The sequence below is a fragment of the Tetrao urogallus genome, assembly GCF_951394365.1.
Source record: "Tetrao urogallus genome assembly, chromosome: 1".
NCBI classification, from domain to species: Eukaryota; Metazoa; Chordata; class Aves; order Galliformes; family Phasianidae; genus Tetrao; species Tetrao urogallus.
Genome location: NC_136813.1, coordinates 73,129,955 through 73,148,492, shown reverse-complemented (window position 1 = coordinate 73,148,492; position 18,538 = coordinate 73,129,955). Strand labels below are relative to the sequence as shown.

General features: G+C 38.2%; 1 protein-coding gene across 2 annotated transcripts in view; it reads right to left on the bottom strand.

Moving 5' to 3' along the window:
* Window positions 1–18,538, bottom strand: part of GLRA2 (glycine receptor alpha 2) — a gene marked incomplete at both ends in the record, with an annotated part of 126,242 nt that overhangs the window by 99,571 nt on the left and 8,133 nt on the right. The window contains one exon of one of the 2 annotated variants that reach the window (XM_079549490.1): window positions 6,380–6,447. In XM_079549490.1, coding sequence (XP_079405616.1) covers window positions 6,380–6,447 — 68 coding nt within the window. Of the gene's footprint in view, window positions 1–6,215; window positions 6,284–6,379; window positions 6,448–18,538 lie in introns of both variants that reach the window. The other variant, XM_079549489.1, reaches the window with a different exon arrangement.

Genomic DNA, 18,538 nt, shown 5'->3' with positions numbered 1-18,538 from the left:
TTTTCCATCCACCATATGCTTTTCTCTGTACGTTCTTTCATTTACTTCTCTCTCCTGCATCCTCTTAAAATTGTTCTAATTGCATTCTTCTGCTCAGTGGTCTGTTAGTCACAACTGGGAAGACAGCAATTACATAGAGGTTCATTTAGAACCAGAATTAACACCATGTTGAGAACTGGCTATTAAAAGGGTGTGTGAAAAGAGCTTTTAGGGTCTAATCCAGAATCCAGTGGAGGGAATGGAAAACTGCTAGTGCCCATTCTCCTCTGTATTTCCAAAGTCAGCAAGTAAGAACATAATTTCGCCTATCTTTCCTTGCAATTATAGCATACATTTGCCTTACATTACCACAGTTAGATATTCTGTGAATACTCTCTTAAAATGCACCTACTATTACTCTAAAAGGAAAATATTTAATAATATTTATATAGATTATATTACCTGAAAAATTACATTAGCAAATAATTCCATCAACTGTACAAAGCCTCACATTTAGGATTTGTTTGGGGGTAGCTGCAGTACATTTAAATGGCAAAACTACGCTTTTGACTTGGAAAATGTATTAGTTCACACGCATTTAGATAGGGCACTGAACTTTATCAGTCTAAAGAAATGTAAACAAATTATGTAAACAAATATAAAACACCCTTGAAATGTAAACAAATATTCTCACTCTGATTAGAGTTGTGGAATGAGGCCCACCAACCTTTGGTGTTCCCACCATTCACTTGGTAGATTCACAATGAAGTGTGCTGCTGCCCTGGCAGAATATTTCTAACATATAAACTAATACAGTTTTTGAGACCTATAGGACGATGTTTCACAATTTCACTAGTAATGTGTATTCTCTTGCTTTCTTTATTATTTCTATTTTGCTCTTGGGTAGATGTGAATCAAAACATCTAATCAGAGCAAGACAGAACAGATAGCAGCCTATATGAATGGCATGCTTTTTAAAGATCTTGCAAAAGCTCGTAACTATTTGTCACAAGCCATTGTGCTCTTTATGATGGTTTTGTTTCATAACAGTTTAAAACCAAGTTGTTACTCACTGTACTGAGCTTATAAAATATCATAAAATCTTGCAAGAATGCACCAACCCTGAGCATATTTTCCTTTGTTTCCCGATCTTAGAAACTGTCTTACAAGTTTGTATAAGACAGTTTTAGTTATAAAGACAGGAGAACTTTTTATTTTCTCTCTACTTAAAAGAAGGCAAGAGGTGTTATCAGTGAATGAAATTACACTATATAATCATTATAACTAGTCATGTAACACTTTTTCATGTTTATTTGAAATAAGATACGTAACAAAATCCGTTGAAAGCAGAGGTATTTCTTCACCCATGACACAGAAATCATAAATCAGTCAAGTCAGCAAATTGCAAAGAAATATCTAAAAATAAATATTCTTTCATGAACTCCTGCAGTTGGTGATTTAGCAAACAAAAGCGAGTCAGGAAAATCCTTATTTGTAGGAGGGCTTACATATGATATATATTATACCAAAAGCATAAATAGTGCCAGTAGGATTATATGATATTTTTCAGCATACACCTTCATAAATATATTAGAGCCATCATACTGATACACTTCAAAAAGTTTTTTTTCACTACAGACTGTGCTCTTAGAAAGAAAACAGCACTGAAACATTTGTTTCTCTCTGACTGGCTTCACTATCTATAAACATATGTTTATTTATGTATATATAAAAATATGTCAATAAGAAATTAAAAATGGAAATATAACTTTCACACCATAAAGCCATGATTATATTTTTCCTCTTCTGCTTGTGGAATAAGCAGCCAGGAGGGACGTGCATTTACACAGTCAGATGTAATCATGTGTAGAATTTTGAATTTACTTTTCCTGTGCTAACACTTTAACTATCTCCCAGAGAAAAACTCTCCTGAGGATGATATCTCAACATGGAGCTCAGGCAGCCTATGGTGTGTGTTTTGCGAGTTCCTGAGGGTAGGAGTAGGAGGACTGTAGTAATGCACTCCTACACTACCACAAGTACACCTGCTCCACAAATCCTTTCTGACAGAACCACGGCTCTGAATGAGAAGTGTGGACCTGAATTTTCAATCTCAGTTGCAGTACTGATGCCAGTGATAGCTCAAGGCAACTCAGATAAAGAGTTTTCCCCTGTTCTCAAGCCATAAGACCAGGACAATGCTAATACACTAAAGAAATATTCTTCTGAGCAGTTTAATTAGATTTATATGAAGATTTAGGGACTCAGACCACATATACTAAGTTCTGTTACAGAAGTCTAGAGAGAAATGATTTCTATTTTCTTCAGGCTGGGCAAAGTTAAGGATATCAGTTCCACGGACTCCACGTTCCCCCTCCAAGCCTTCAGCAAAGCTCTGTGGTCCTTTGGCCTCAGGCACTACTTTGACAGGGAGTGCTGGGAAGCCCCACTTCCATTTCAGTGTTGTTTTCTGTCTCCAAACATGCTTTGGACTTACTCCTCTTTGATGTTATCTTTCTTCCCATCCTCCCCTTCAATCACATTAGTACCCCAGATGTCTGATGCTAACAGCAAACTTAGCTGGTCTTGCAGACATAGGAGTGGCTGACCAGAGAGACTATTTTCTCTCCAAGTGCAAAATATGAATGCTAACTGAATAATAGAGTTCTAATAATCTATTTCAAGACCATAACAGAAAAGATCTTGTTTAACTAGACACCTGAGTATGTAGGGTGTCCCTAGTGACATCAGTGGGAGTCCTTTGTGCAGTTTAAACTGTGTATGCAAATTGCTCATTCGCTCAAATTGGGATCTAATAAATTGATTTGCAATGTATGTTTTCTAATGGGAATATCATCCACACAGCCACAGCTAAGATCTTTTCTCCCTAAAATGAAGTTTGATGCGTTTATCCCAACAGAGAACCTGCTGCATACTCAGTCATTGATTACAGGGCGTAACTACAGTAATAATGTCCCCACAGTTAGTCATTTCTGTAATTAACCATTAGCTCATGAATGTAGGAACTGCTCTTAGCTTCTCCTACAGCTGATAGCTAAAATATCCTGGTCATTAGTGACACTGGACATTTGAATATTTTGGGACTTTGCCCAGCCTGATGTGGATTACTCATCTGTGATATTCAACAACATTGAGTTTTCTGCTGAATACTGTGTTTATGAATGCTTCTTAAATTAGATATAAAGCTTACTGGCACAATCACTTTATTCTGAGAAGTTACACAGGAATGTCTTTTTTTTCCCCCCCTTTCTTTGCAAATTAGAGTTTAAATGATGACATGTGGATCAATAAAGAAAATTTCCAACAGTTCCATCTTGACTCTGGTCTGGCCTTTTAAATATTTTGGTTTGGTATAATATACATCATTTTAATGTGGAAGTAACTTGCTTTTGGAACAAATCAAAATAAATCATGATACTGTCCCACCTGTATATAATAGTGCAGAGAGTCTCACACATTGGCATTTTGTTTCTGTAAATCTTTGGGAGCCAAACTCATGAAGACAGTGGTTAACCTTTTTGAAGAGAGTCAGTGCACAACTCTGTTTCTTTCCTCAGTTAAATTGGTTTTGACTTTTAGAAGAAAATGCATGAGTTGTGCTAGCTATTCACACAGGGATAAATGTATTCCTGGTGTCTATCCTAACAAGAAAACAGAAGATACTCCTGCTAACATTGAGAACTGAATGAATTTAGTAGGTATGGGACTGTAATCCGGGTTGCCATGTTCCTCCTGCTGAAAGCCTCTCTAAACTAGTTTTCATTTCCCAAGGTTTCCAGTGAGCTATTGCAGCTCTTCAAAGTTATATCTTGACAACGTCCCTTCAGTATATATACGCAGTTTCACTAAGCATCCCTGTCCCCTGAGGCTGGAATGTCCCTTTTTGACTGACAATCCAGGGTTTTAAATTAATTTTTTATTTATTGATCAAAATGATCGAGTGCATTTTATAGGGAAAAAGAATCCTAGAGGTCAAACAAAACTCATTGTTTATCACAAGGGATGCCAACATTTTTACCACAATTGTATTTATTTCAGAAAAACAAAGTAGCTGCAACAGCAATTGATATCTGCCTCTCGGACCAGTTTTTAAACATCCTAAAACTAGTCACTTTGTCTCTAAAGAAGTTACAGCATTAAGAAAGTGAATATCAAAGTACCAAACAATATCTAAGAGAACTTTTTCCACACTTTCCAGCATCATGAACAAAGCGAAATAAGAAAGCCAACAGTCTTTGTTTTTATCAACTTGAATGTTTAGCTGTTTTCAGCAGAATGTGTTAATGAACATTGAAAAGGTGCACATTAACATATTTGATAGACGGTAAAATGCAATGAGGGGATTTAATCAAAGCAATGAAGGAGTCTAATTAATGCAATCAGCATTAGGTCGTGCAAATATTTTCATTGAATGCCATCTTGTAAAGCCAGTGACGTGCAGGATTTTTTTGCTACTTAAAGCTATGCTAATGTCTTTACATCTTAAGATCAACAGACACAGCTGGATAAAAAAGTCTACATTCATATCTGTCTTTTCAAACTCTTTAAACATAGGAAAGCAAAGTTTTCAAAATTCTGTCTGTTGATAATTATTTTAAATAAAGGTTAAGGGAGTTTTCATATAAAACTTAACTTGGTTTTAGTTCTATTTTAAGTTGTTTTTAAAAGACTATGGATACATATTCTAAAACTTTGTTCTCTGTTTACTTTTTAACTATGTATTTTATAGCTGTGTCATTTATAGAAGAATCTTTCCTACACTATTTAAGAAAGCAAATTGTTTTAGTAACTACTTGCCTTTTTTCCTCTAGAAAATGTTAAATAACTGCTGTAGATTTTTTTCAAGCAATTACATATGAATGAAGTATTTTAATGTTAAATAAAATGCCTGAATTAGACAAAATATCTTTTCTTCTTTCATAAGGCAATTATTTCGAGCCAATATTTATCTTATTTTATAATAGAAAACAGCTCTTTGCTGTAACTTCAGTAGGTAACAAGTTTATTTTTCTTTAACAAGAACTCAGTCCTGCAGTCCTACATTTATCGACTCTGGCTTTAAAAGGAAAAAAAAAAAAAAAAAAAAAAAAAAAAAAGAGGAAGGGCTGAACATTGAGCCCTGAGGCAATGTGCATAACTCTTGCAAAATTTCAGTGAAGGTGGGAACTCTCTGTTTAGATTACTTTATGGAAGAGGAAACTTAAAGAATATAAAGTAAAACTGGGATCTGTTGCAAGGTCTTTTAGAGAATGGATACATACACACGCACCTGATAATTACTATATCTTTATCACATTATATCAGAACCACAAAAAAAAATGTGCTTAGTATTAAACTCATTAGTCAGGTGCATGTGTGCTTGAGTAAGTAACCACTCTTACATGCACTTGGATTTGCTTTTCCTCAGCAAGTATTAAAGAAAATGAAAGTTTAGCTTTTTTAGATTTCAGACTAAAAAGGAAAATTAGACAGCAATTGTCACCACCATTATTTTTCTTATTATTTCTTTAATCCTGAACTTCAGCAATTTTTGAAAATCTTATCTCATATTGAAATAATAATTTCAATTGAGAATTTTAACTATTTAACTTCTTAAATATTAAAATGAATTTTTGACTTTGGTAGTTATTTTATGGCTGATAGTGTTCTTTGAATTCAGTCAAAATAAAAATTTTCATCATCTGCAGTCCCAACACTTTCTAGTATGATTTTGGCCCTGAAAATAATGAAGTCTACTCATAGCTATATTGTGCATTTACTTGAGTTACCGATGTGATTTCTAAATTCAGAGATATAGCTAAGTTAAATGAGACGGTTCAGGTATTTCTGTCAGCCCAGTCTGCAGCAGCAGATAATTCAGCAAGGATTGTAGAACCACTCAAACACTGAGCCCTTGGCAAGCAGCCCCACAGCTGAGTTCCAGCAACTTTTCTGCCTTTGCAGTGCTAACATCTGGGAAAACTGCCTTGGGCATGCCCGTAGTTACTGCCGTCACAGTCAATACAGACTACGGGCAACTGCAGATATATATTAAGATGTGATAGTTGAGTTCAACAGGTTTTTACAAATAAAGTTCTTTTATAAAACTTATATTTTAATTTAGCTGAAATTAGTATATTTAAGAACTCAATAAACGTTCCCACATCTAGAGCATCTCTATTCTACATCACATCCCACTCCTTCACAAGATGGCTTCAATGACCAGTCCCACTCACCATTGTAGTTTCTGCTATTGAACCAAAGCTGTTGATAAATATGTTGCAGGTAACATTTACAGGAGGACCTGCAAGTTGAACAATAAATAGAAAAATTGACAGGTTGTGTTCATGACATATATTAAGTATTGTTGTTCTCTTGCCAATGGCATCATAGCACTTACCATTGTGGTTTCTGTGACTGATCCAAAACTGTTGATAAAAATATTGCAAGTAACGTTTACTGGAGGACCTGTGGAATGCAATAAAAATGTTGCAATATACATTGAAACATAAGTATAGATCCCTCAGCCTCCGTACAATCTGGTACAGATGCGGCTGAAAACAAGCAGAAAGTGAGTTTTCCCAAACAGATCATGTAAACATCTATCAAAAGAAAGAATGTTATCAACACTGAATTAGCTGTACTGGTTTCACTGGAGGTCACTAAATAAATACTGAGGACTGCATCCTTCTAGGGTTTAGGAGAAATGTTGTGTGAGGGCATGGCTGTAGCAGCTCTTTCTTAATCTGTAGCATCAGTGCAGGACACACTCTCTGTAACACTGCAACCACTATCTCCCTGTTTTCTCAGACTTACAATTGGAGAGATTACCTATCCCACTCTCTTCATCTCAGTGTTAGCTTGAAAAAGTAAGATATCACTACACTAATCTTTTTTTCCTGATCATTTATATGTATAGTTATTAATTTTCAATGGTGTAGTAGGGGAGTTATAAGCATATGAAAACAAATAATCTTAAAAACCAACTTCATATAATTTACTGATTCTGAGCGAAGAATCCAATTTTATCTTAGTCTTCTAATGATGAAGTTAGTAAAACTTATATAGGAAATCTTGGCTAATTGTAGCAGAAAATAAAAGGTAACCAACTGAGCATCAAAGTTTGCAACAGTTCTATTCTTTTTTTTCTATTGATTTTTTCACTAGGGAAGTTGATGTTGTTATTCCAGGGAAGGAATTGTGTACGTATTAAACATCTTAAAGAAGTACTGTATAAAAAGGGCACACCCCATTGCTTTTTCCAGTGTATCATTTCACATACTCACACTTCAGTATAGCCAAGGTTTGTGAACATAATCTAAAACTCTTCAAAAGTAAAGAATGCATTTAATTTGATTTACTGCCTAAAATCTAAAAAAAAATAAAAAAATAAAAAATAAAAAGTATTATCTCTAAAAACTTAAGAAATAATTATAATCAAATAGTTTTTTTCACCTACAATGAACAAGTAGGCAGTCCAGGTGCCTTTCAAGCACATCTGAGACTGCCAGTCATTTTTAGATCATGAGGAAAATGCCTTTTTCTTGAAATACTTAGGCCAAAACAATAAGAAAAAAGAAATATAGGGAAACAAAAGTACAGGTAGCTAGTGCCCAAATCCATGAAAAAGTAGATGTTTGACATTCTGACAAGCAATAAAGATATCATTTACATTCCCTGCATCTCACTTCCCCCTGGTTCTTCATAGTCTGTTGCTGTGGCAGCCAATGGGACTCCCCGATAAACTGCCTTCTTAGACAGGCCTGACGTTATAATGTGTCATACATCTCCTGTGACTTCGAGGCATTTACCACTCATGGGAAGTTCTCAATGCTCATTTACAAGAAGCCCTGCGTATACTGAATACTCCTTTATATTTGCTGTGGCATATTGCCTCATAGCTCCTGCACCAAAGGTGCACAGCTGTGACCACCTGGCTGGAGAGTTGTTACAGTTTAATTCAACAGATGGCCCAGCTCCAGTCATTCGCTCACTCCCTCTTCCCCCCCTTCTGAGTGGGACCAAGGAGAGAACTGGGAAGAAAAATAAACAAAGTAGAAGTCATGGGTTGTGACAAAACTATCTACTAAGATAGAAAAAAGGAACAGGAAAATAATTGTGACAATATACAATATACAATATACATATGTGTATAAATACATATGAATGCATACAATAAGTGATGCACAAGCAACTGCTTGCCACCCCCCAGCCAATGCCCAGCTAGCTTCCCATGAGCAGAAGAGAGATAAACTCCCACCCCCTTCAAAACTCCATCCGCATGATGCCATATGGTATGGCATATCCCCTTGGTTAGTTTAAGTCAGCTGTCCTAATTCTGCTCCCGTTCAGCACCTTGGGCCCTTTGCTGCAAATGGCCTTGGCTCTGTAGAACTCTGCTTAGCAGAACTATAAGCATTGGTGTGTTTTCTCCTAGAACCAAAACATAGTGTATTATCAGACACTCTAAATAAAACCATTCTATCCCATCTGACACTAAGATGAGTGAATCCTTTCCTTGTCAGTTGCCAAAGGGGGTGAATCCATCTCAACATCTGTGGGAGTCCCCGTGCTGAGTAGTAAATGTGGAAAGATGAATGCTGAACCAAGCCCAGCTGTTAACTGCAGTTCTTGATTAGTAATCTCCAGTTTTGATAACGTGGCTTCAAAGCTTCCTTCATTTGGCAAGCTCGTGAAAAGATTCACTTGTACTCTTGCACTGGAGATCATTCTAACTGCAATTAAGCATTTCTACATTCTCTTATCTAGCCAGCTCTGTGATTTTCGTGCATTATGTCCAGACTGCACCTGGCAGCCTTTTTCTCTTCACATTAATTTCAACCATGTAGCTAAAATGTCTACAGTAGGAATATTATAAAAAATATTGCATTTGGAAAAATGCATTTTGGGAATCATCAAACACAGCATAGCCTACCAGTCAAAAGAGGTGATGCTCCTGCTAAATTTAGGGTTGATGAGTATTGTGTGCAGTTCTGTTCCCCACAACATGAAAAGGATGTTAATGTCCTTGGAAGCATTCAGAGGATAGCAATAGAGCTGGTAATAGGGCCGAAGTCAGGTCTTGTGAGGAGGGGTTGAGGGTGCACTGGGCTGTTCATTCTGGAGGAGGCCGAGAGGTACCTTACTCCTCCCTGCAGCTCCCTGAGAAGGAAAAGCATAGGGAGGTGCTGGGCTCTGCTCCTGGGAATCAGTGGCAGACTGGGAATGGCACAAAGGTGGGATCCAGGAGCAGGACCAAAGGACAAAGTGAGAGGACAGTGATCCCATTAAAAACTGGGCATCCCTTCATCTATGGAATGGGGATTTCTCATCTAGGCCTAAATGAAGGATGGCAGTGAAATGTGGGTGAAGGCAGGATGAGGATTTGCATGCTGACATGAGTGCTGATAACACAGATCCCAGAACAGCCGGGTAAGGCAGCAGTATTTGGTGAAGCTAGTACTCTAGTTTGCAAACTCTTGAAGTATTATCATCCATTTCTTTTCCAACAACTCAAAGAGCCTCCAATATCCAACACAGTTCTCATGAGACCTGACACAGCTATCTCCCATGGAGGACCCTGGTTTTTCAACTGCAGTACTATATATACCCAAATTACCACTTCAAGAGCTTGCCAGTGCATCTCTTCACGGCCCTGCAGGCACATCCCTGAACTACTGCTGGGTCACCATAGCTGCTATGGTCGTTAAGCAGAAGTAAATTATTTATTCTTCTAGTTTCCTCCCTCCTTTGACTGAGGCAAGCAGGATAAGGGCTGGAGAGATGCTATCAAATGCTACCTGAGCCAGTCCTGTATTAAGGAACCATGGATGCAGGACCACAGAAAAAAAGGGGGGCTTTGATGCTCTGGAAAACTTCCTCCAAGGCACAGGGCTCCTACAACTACTCTGGAAGCAGCGAGGTTTTTACATTTGTTTTTGTTTGTTTGTTTGTTTGTTTGTTTTTTTAATGCCTAAATGTATTATCCAAACTATGGTGAGAAAAAGCTCCTATTTTAAGAAGTTTACTTAAGGTCCTGGTATGAAAACAGGATCCTCAACACAGGTAGTGCTCATTACATGTGTCTACATGAGTCTTCTCCTCCCTTTACCTTTCTTTCTGCCTTCAGACAAAATAGACTTTTTTCTCCATTTTTCCTTCATCATCTTCTCATGTGTGTCTCAGCAACAAAGGAAATTTGTCAGTCACAAGAAGCAAAATAAATGATGCTGGGACAATGCAGTCACACTAAGGCTTGAAAATCCAGGTGACACTTCCTGTTGGGGAGTGATGCCTTTCATTCAGGACACTGATTTTCTACAGGATTTCTGAGGATTACATCATTCTGATTCCCTAAGCATGACTGTGCTCAGTAAACTGAAAATTCCTTGTTCTTTGGAAGTATTCTCCACAATCTAGCATAGCAATGTTTCCATCGCTTTTATTTTCCACTGATGACAATTGTACCTATTAAAAGAAATAAAAATAAAAAGAATCTCACAAGGGCAGAGATCTCCAGAACCTCTGAAAAACAGTAGTTGTATGGTACTTTGCACTGATGTAACTTACTGGGGAAAAAAGCCAAATAAAGCTGAAATTATTGTTCTGCTTCATCAAGCTAAAACCAACATATTCGGAAAGATCACCTGTCATGTACAATAACTAAGCTTGCTGAGAATGCCATATCTCCTGGTGGGAATATAGCAGCAGTTTTGGGTGCTCACTGTTGCATCTGAGACTCAGAATCATATTCTATGATGTCAATATATATTTATGAACAGCAGAATAAGGCTAAGAGCCACAAAGGCACAGAAACAGAGTCAAATCTGCAGTGATTTTAGCTAAATCCTACTTAGGAATCTCATTCCCATGGATATCATTGAGTCCAAAACTATCAAGTAACTAAGGAATCTACTCAAGTATTCTATTTATTGCAATGAAATCTGTAGGGTGCTCTGCACAAACTAGGTGACACTGAACAGCCAGCAGGAGAGTATTACGGTTAGCTTTCCCCCTAGTTTTCTTAGTTCTGCCTATTTCCAGAAGTGCACTTGTAGGCACACATACAAATATAAATAAACAAAATGACATTAAGCAAACTTTTCCTTTACATCAAGATTTAAGCTGCTTTCTTCATTTGTTTAACTTCAAAAAGCAAAAATGCAATCTTACAACATGATCTGAATATAAAAAGGACACATTATATTCCAAAATTGAAAGCCTTTCTTCTGCAATGTACCACTGGAGATTTACAAGCCAAGTACTCCAGTGATTGTCAGATTCAGGTGACTGCAGAATGAGTCAGAGAAAGAAAAGGTCTCTGGGGTAAGTACAGCTAAAGCCACCTATATATGCATCGACACAGTCTGAGGTCAAACAATGAGTAATCAAGTTCTGAAGTGGTCTGTGAGTTTTCAGCTGTGGGAGTTTTGCTGAATGTAACAGGAGTCATGCTGTTGAAATCCTATCAGAGCTTCACGGAATGAGAATCCCTGCTAAGATGCATTTTGTGTGCCTGAAAGTGCCTGTGAAAATTGTTGGATTGGTGTGCCTCACATTCAGTGAATGCCTCTGTCCTCAGACTGAGCACTTGAGGAGGAAGGTGAACCTCACACTACAAAACCTCTTCAGCTCTGCATTTAGCATTATGGTATAGTTCATACAACATGTTCATTCATTCTTGCCTCTTTCTGCTAAGGATGATAACAGAAACGTGTATTACTGCCAGCTCTGGGGTGCAGTAAGATATCTCCACACGGGTTTATCTAAAGGCACTGTACAAGAACAGTTTTCAAGCACTGTTTCATTTCAAACTCCAAACCAGGAGTTCAGGAATGAAAATTCCTTTAAACATTTGATATGGTCCTGATTTACGCAGCTAACTTGAGCTAATCTACAAAGAGCATGTAACTAATGACTGCATAAAGGCACTGGGGTTGGCTCTCACATAGGTGGTTTGAGGGCTGCTGCCAGCATAGTCATGGCAGGTTGGAATCGACTGGAGTTACAGCTCCTGCTGAGTTCTATATTGTCTCTGTGCTGCACAAAGAATCTGCAAGCAAATTACTTGAAATCTAGCTGAGATGCTTCTATACAAGTCTCGGCCGTACCTTGTGGCAGAGTGCAGCCAGCCCAAAAACTAAAGCAAACGAGCTTGTGGAAATAAATTAAAAACAGAAAAACAAACAAACGAAACAAACAAACAAACAAACAAAAACCATTGAATCAGAAGTCTTTAATCCAAAAGATTTCCTGTTGCAACTAGAAGCTATACTAAAAGTTACTTAGGAGCTATGTGAACTTTGAAAGTATTCAAATAAATGCTTTGATTTTTCACATGTTTCATCAAGTCAATATATTTTTTGTTTGAGAACTCCTCTCTTCTTCCATATTTTTCCATTTCAAGCACCTCACTATGAGGCATTTATATCTGAAATCTTTCTCCCTCCAATGCCAGAGGGCAATCAGTACTCTTTGGTGGAATTGAATTGTTAGCTTTCCTAATGACATGAAAAAAAACAGGCCCTACTTGTTTTGCGCTGCTTTTTTTTTTATTATTATTTTTATTTTTATCACCAAGTAATCTTCAACAAAGTGAGCAAATGGAAAGGCTCTCAGGCTCACTGGGAGCAGGTAGCAGTGATGCTCACTGCATACGATTCTGAGAAACAGGTTGCTTCGCATTAATGAGGGCCGAGCTCTTTGCTGATGATCAGCATGTGAACTGCATAACATGTGCAGAGGTCTGGGGCGCATTTTAATGTAGTTAAATAAAATATGGTATTACATTTCTAGTCATGAAGCCTGCACTCCAGCGTAGGGCAGCCAAACTCCTCCTGGGTAATCTTACTTTTAATAATATTTTATAAATTCATTGTAGCCAGCTCATCTAAGAGACCACATGGAACCACAAGATTAAAAACGTTCACCAAAAGGACAAGTCAGGGGGAAAATCTACTTAATGAAAAAAATAGTATTAATAATAATACTGAAATTCTGTTGGCTCAGACCAGGCTTTTATTTTCAGTAAAAACGAACTGCTTTGTTCTGCACTGCATACTCATCTCAAAACAGTTATTTAAACAACAAAACAACAACAACAAAACAGAATTGGTGCTCTATTCCTTTCTCTTGAAATTTTCTTACTTTGCTCCTTTTCTATAATTCTGATCTTGTACCACAGGAACTGGTGGAAGCTGAGTGTCAGTAGGTATTATTCAAAAATAAAGCTTTGTCAATACTTCTCTCTGTGGCCATAGAGAGACCTCAGAAATTTTAACTCTCTTTTTATTCCTCTGAGTTTTGGACATTATTTCCAATTCTGTCATCTTTTCCCTTAATGTCTCCATAACGTTCCTTGCTTTACTGTCTTTTAAGGTATATGCAAGAGTTCAAGAAAAAGAGCAGTTTGGGTGACTAACATAACTGGCCAGACATTGATTTATGACTGCTAAGGAATTATACACCACATGTATAGGACACATATGAACAGTGGGATTTAGACAAATGGGATGGTTCAGGCATAGGGAAAAGAGACAACAGAAAAGGTCAGGAGCTGATATAGATGGCAATCTGCAAATGGTTAGAGACACATACTCACCACATCTAGCACTAACATTTATCTTTCTATTTTTACCCATTTCAGCTGTTGGGAACTACCCATTTTGGACCTCCCTATAGTTCAGCTCATTTCTGTACAACCTATGCATAATATTACTCTGAAATTAATTCCTCCTTCCTGATCCATCAGCTGTTCTGTTGTACATTTAGCTCAGTATCCCATCCTCTCCCTTTCCAAATCCCCTCTCCCTCTGGGAGCCTGATAAATGGTCTCCCATATCCTAAATACAAAAAAGAATCCATCTTTTACCTGTAATATATCCTTAAGATATTTCTTGGATGTCTTTCACAACCAATTTTTCCATCATTAAGTCTCTCCATATATAAAATGGCTGGAAGAATGGGAGAAGAAATGAGAACTCCTAGAGAATAACATCTTATTAACTAACTGGCTTACTTTTTTGTCAGTATCAAATCACTTGTTGTAAGGAAATTACAAGGTCCTTGATGCAAGATGCATTGCTGAGAGGAGCAACACATAGGCTCATGGATTTCACATAGGCTCTAAGCTCAATCAAAACTCTGCAGGGTCAGGGCATACAGTCTTTTTCTGTCACCAACAGTCCTGCTGATTAGGAGTCTACTACAAAATTTTCCATATGGGACTTATCCACACTTAGGAGCTTATTGACCTGAACTGGATCCATCCCTAATTATTTATGACTTCGATAGGACAATTAAGCTTGTCTTCAACAGGAAAAGGAAAAAAAAGGAAAAAAAAGAAATCATATTATTTTTAACCAATAGTGTGTTCTTTACCCCCTGCAAAACTCACATCAGAATTATGAGAAAAAGAAAAATAATTCTCGAGAGTATGGAGCCAAAGAACTGTGAAATTATTCTCAGGAGAATGGAGCCAAATAGCTGCAAAATTCTTGCAGGTGCTTATTTTTAGGATGGTTCCTATAACTAGAATGGCCAATCTCAGACTACTGTATTTGATAGGGTATCACTGTCTTCAAAGAAAAATTGCTGCAGTCTGAAGTTATTATTTGAAGTGGCACATCTGCTTTTTTGGCACAAGGGAGAGTTTGCACATGCGTTTATGCAAAAGCAATGGGCTTAATTCACATCTAGCAAAATAAGTAGCTTGTACATACGTTACTAGTTTAGACCCACGCATGCCTTTTGCATGCATCTCTTCAAAAGAGTGAGATACTGCTTCAGACTGTAGTACGAGATGTTACAGCTGAATTCCTGCCGAAGAGTTACTATTATTGTACTTATTATTTAGGATTTATTCTTTATTAAACACACTGGACAACATGAGAAGAAAGAACAGCCTTTATAAGACAGGTTTATAACCTGAGATGAAGACATGAAGGCAGCATGCATTGGGAGTACAGTCATCAGAGGCAGCCTAACATAATGAGTATCTATCCAGTAAATTTTAATCCTGTGTTTTCGCTAACTATGCTTGTTAAAGGAAAGCATATAGCCTTTTCTCAGCTGTATTTCCTCAAGTACAAAGGAGATAACATATAAACACGTTCCTGCGGCAGAAAAAGTGTATCAGTTGAATATCACTTGCTGCTCTTCAAGGGAAAGTGCTGACAACTCAGCTAGCTTCAGATGTGCTCAGTGCTTTCCATATATCCTGGAGCTTTGGAGAGACAGAAACACCCGGGAAGGGATACTAGCTTTCAGAGATGAGCATCATAGCACTACTGTGCTTCCCAGGACCAACGACTTTTTTCTGCAGGCAACAAAATCTTTGTCCTGTGACAGGTAGAAGCAGCTGCAATATTTGCACTGAGGGACCATCTGATCCTTTCTTTCTCAGTAAGGTTCGGGTACCTCATTTAGTATACACAGTTCTGAGCATTACCCTCCAATACATTAAAACCTAGAAAGAGCAAATGAAAATTTTAGTCTTTTCTCTAAAACACAACCAGATTTGCAGCCAATATCAAAACACTGAGAAATTCTATGCAGAAAGAATCCTTCCTAGGATATTCCATGCACACATCAGCTTGAAGGGATGCAGACTTACACCTCCTGGGCTACAAGGCTATGATTTACTTGGGAACTGTGGAGTGAAATCTCTCAGTGCCATTTCATATTCAGAGAGGATGGGTTCCATCCTAAAGTGCAGCTATGGTTACTTTTTAAAATAAGTATGTTGCACTGAACATGATGCCTCCTATTTTTTTTTTTTTCCACAGAAATTACAATAGCTGAAAAAAGCACAATAACACTTTTTGATAGACCAAATTTTCATCTACAAAACACCATTCTTCAACATAGTCAGCATCATGAGCTACACACTTTCACCACTGATGAAGAAGAGCTTGCATGCAGTGCTCAGAAAAATCTGCATCAGAGGAGGTGACCCAATGTTGCTTTCACCCCTGCTGAAACGCACCACCCACTGGTGCTCACATCCACTGGTTAGTTTCCATAAACATTCAGCAAGTGTTGATGAATGTCAGTGGTGCCATTTTTTCTGCATAGAGGAATTCAATTCCACCCCTGTCCTTCATCCACATTTCCAAGTCAGATGCCATTCTGTTAAATTGCCCCTCTGCTGCCACTGGTCACATGGCAACAACATGTAATGGGAAACCAGGAAGGTTCAGTTTCTACTGCTAAACTACTAACATCTGCCTCTGGCATTGTAGGCCACCATAATAAAACAGGAGCACTACTTTTGGAACATCCCTCGTAATAAGTAGATGAAAGCAGAATCTGTACTCATGTTGTTATTCAGCAAAGCATTTTGGATACAATACTTGGAGAAAGATAGAGAAATTTTGTATCTTAGCAGTTAGAGGACTTAACAGCATGAATGCAAGAAGTACTGGTTCCCAATCCCTGCACTTTTGTGCTTTTCTTCAACAAGAACATAACCTGGCCCTAGCACATAATGGCTGCAATATTCACATCTGTGCACTACACCAGAACTAAAGACCTGTTACACAACCAGCTACATTTCATGGTTAAAAATGCCTTATTTTCCTTCTATCTTCTGTCTGCCCTAATTAAGTTTCAGCCCTGCGGAGAAGGACCTGGGGGTTCTGATAGATGAAAAACTTAACATGAGCCAGCAGTGTGCTCTTGCAGCTCGAAAGGCAAATGGTCTCCTGCGCTCCATCAGAAGAGGGGTGGCCAGCAGGGACAGGGAGGTGATTGTCCCCCTCTACTTGTCTCTTGTGAGGCCCCATCTGAAGTGCTGTGTCCAGGTCTGGAGCCCCCAGTACAAGAAAGACAGAGAGCTGTTGGAGAGGATCCAGAGAAGGGCCACAAAGATGATCAGGGGACTGGAGCACCTCCCCTATGAAGACAGGCTGATGAAGCTGGGCTTATTCTGCCTGGAGAAAAATAGGTTGCAGGGTGACCTCATTGCAGCCTTTCAGTATCTAAAGGGAGTCTACAAACAGGAGGGGGACCAACTCTTTGAAAAGGTTGATAACTGCAGGACAAGGGGAAATGGTTTTAAGTTGAGGGAGGGGAGATTTAGGTTGGATGTCAGGGGGAAGTTCTTTACTATGAGAGGGGTGAGGTGCTGGAACAGGCTGCCCAGAGAGGTTGTGGATGCCCTGTCCATCCCTGGAGGTGTTCAAGGCCAGATTGGATGGGGTCCTGGGCAGCCTGGTCTAGTGTTGAATGTGGAGGTTGGTGGCCCTGCATGTGGCAGGAGGGTTGAAGACTTGTGATCTTTGAGGTCACTTCCAACCCCGGCCATTCTGTGGTTCTGCAAGTTTGAATTCACTGCTGAAAAATAGGCTATTCAGAGTCTTTATACTCCTTTGGATCAGGCCACCTTTTAAGATGAGGGGGAGCTGGACAACTTGTCTAAAGAAAGTGGGCCTTCTATGGCCACTGTTCTGTCTATGTGTGTTATTTAAAGTGATCTCAGATTCACCCTGAGAGGAATCCCTTTCCTCTTGAATATAATGCATGTTTGGAGTTACCTGGTCCCTGCTGGGCAATGGAGGCGGAGGAATGCCTCATCAGAGAGCCTGAATTTGGTTAAGGCATAAGGTAGTTTCTAGCCAAGGCACATCTAAGCACACTCAGGAGCCTTTTTGCTTCCACTCTTTCATGCTACTGACATGTAGCTGAGGCAAAAAGAGTAATCAGAGTGTCTTCGTGCCCTTGTAATACTCGAGGATTGCTAGGAGCTGGCATGCTAACTGAATATTTGATGATCTTCATGCTTTCAAGAATCTTAGCCTTTGTTTTTCTGTATATTTCCCATTTTATACCATGGACTTGGTCTTAAAGAGATTGGCAGGTCACTATTTATGCCAGACATTGTGCACCTCTAATTTGAGAGATGTTATAGCCTGTGCCAACAAGTCTGCATAATTCAGGGGGCTCTTAAAATCACTCATTTCTGTGAAAGACTGTGAATTGCATATTTGGAAGCTGAAGCATCAAACATACATTTTCTGATGACTTAATCAGAGATTTATATTCATATTTCCAGAGGGAGGAAAAAAAGATAATGAATCTGTCTAATAAAACAGCACATTCTGCTTTATGTATACATATTCCTTGTTGCTCTATAACCATATGTAATAGGTTTTCAGTTGATAAATGTTATGCTTATAGTAAACTATGTGTACATGTTTTCATATATTCTGCATATAAATTGCATGTTTCCTAAGACAGACAAAACATAACAAGACACATAATGAGTGACCCCAGGGCATTGGCCTCGACTGTATAAAATATTTAAATCTAAACATGACACTGAATATAATGGAAATAATACAATTAAATTAGAACATGGTCAGAACAATAGAGTCTCCTGCTTTAATATCAGAAGAATTTGGATCTGCTTTGGCATTTGTTCTTTGTAAATTCCCTTGGCATTTCATGCAGCAGCAGACCAATATTCCATGACAAGAGCCAAATGCATTGATATATCTTAATTACATCACTTGTTCTGAATAAAAGCAACACACCAACATGATATGGATTATTGTGGCTT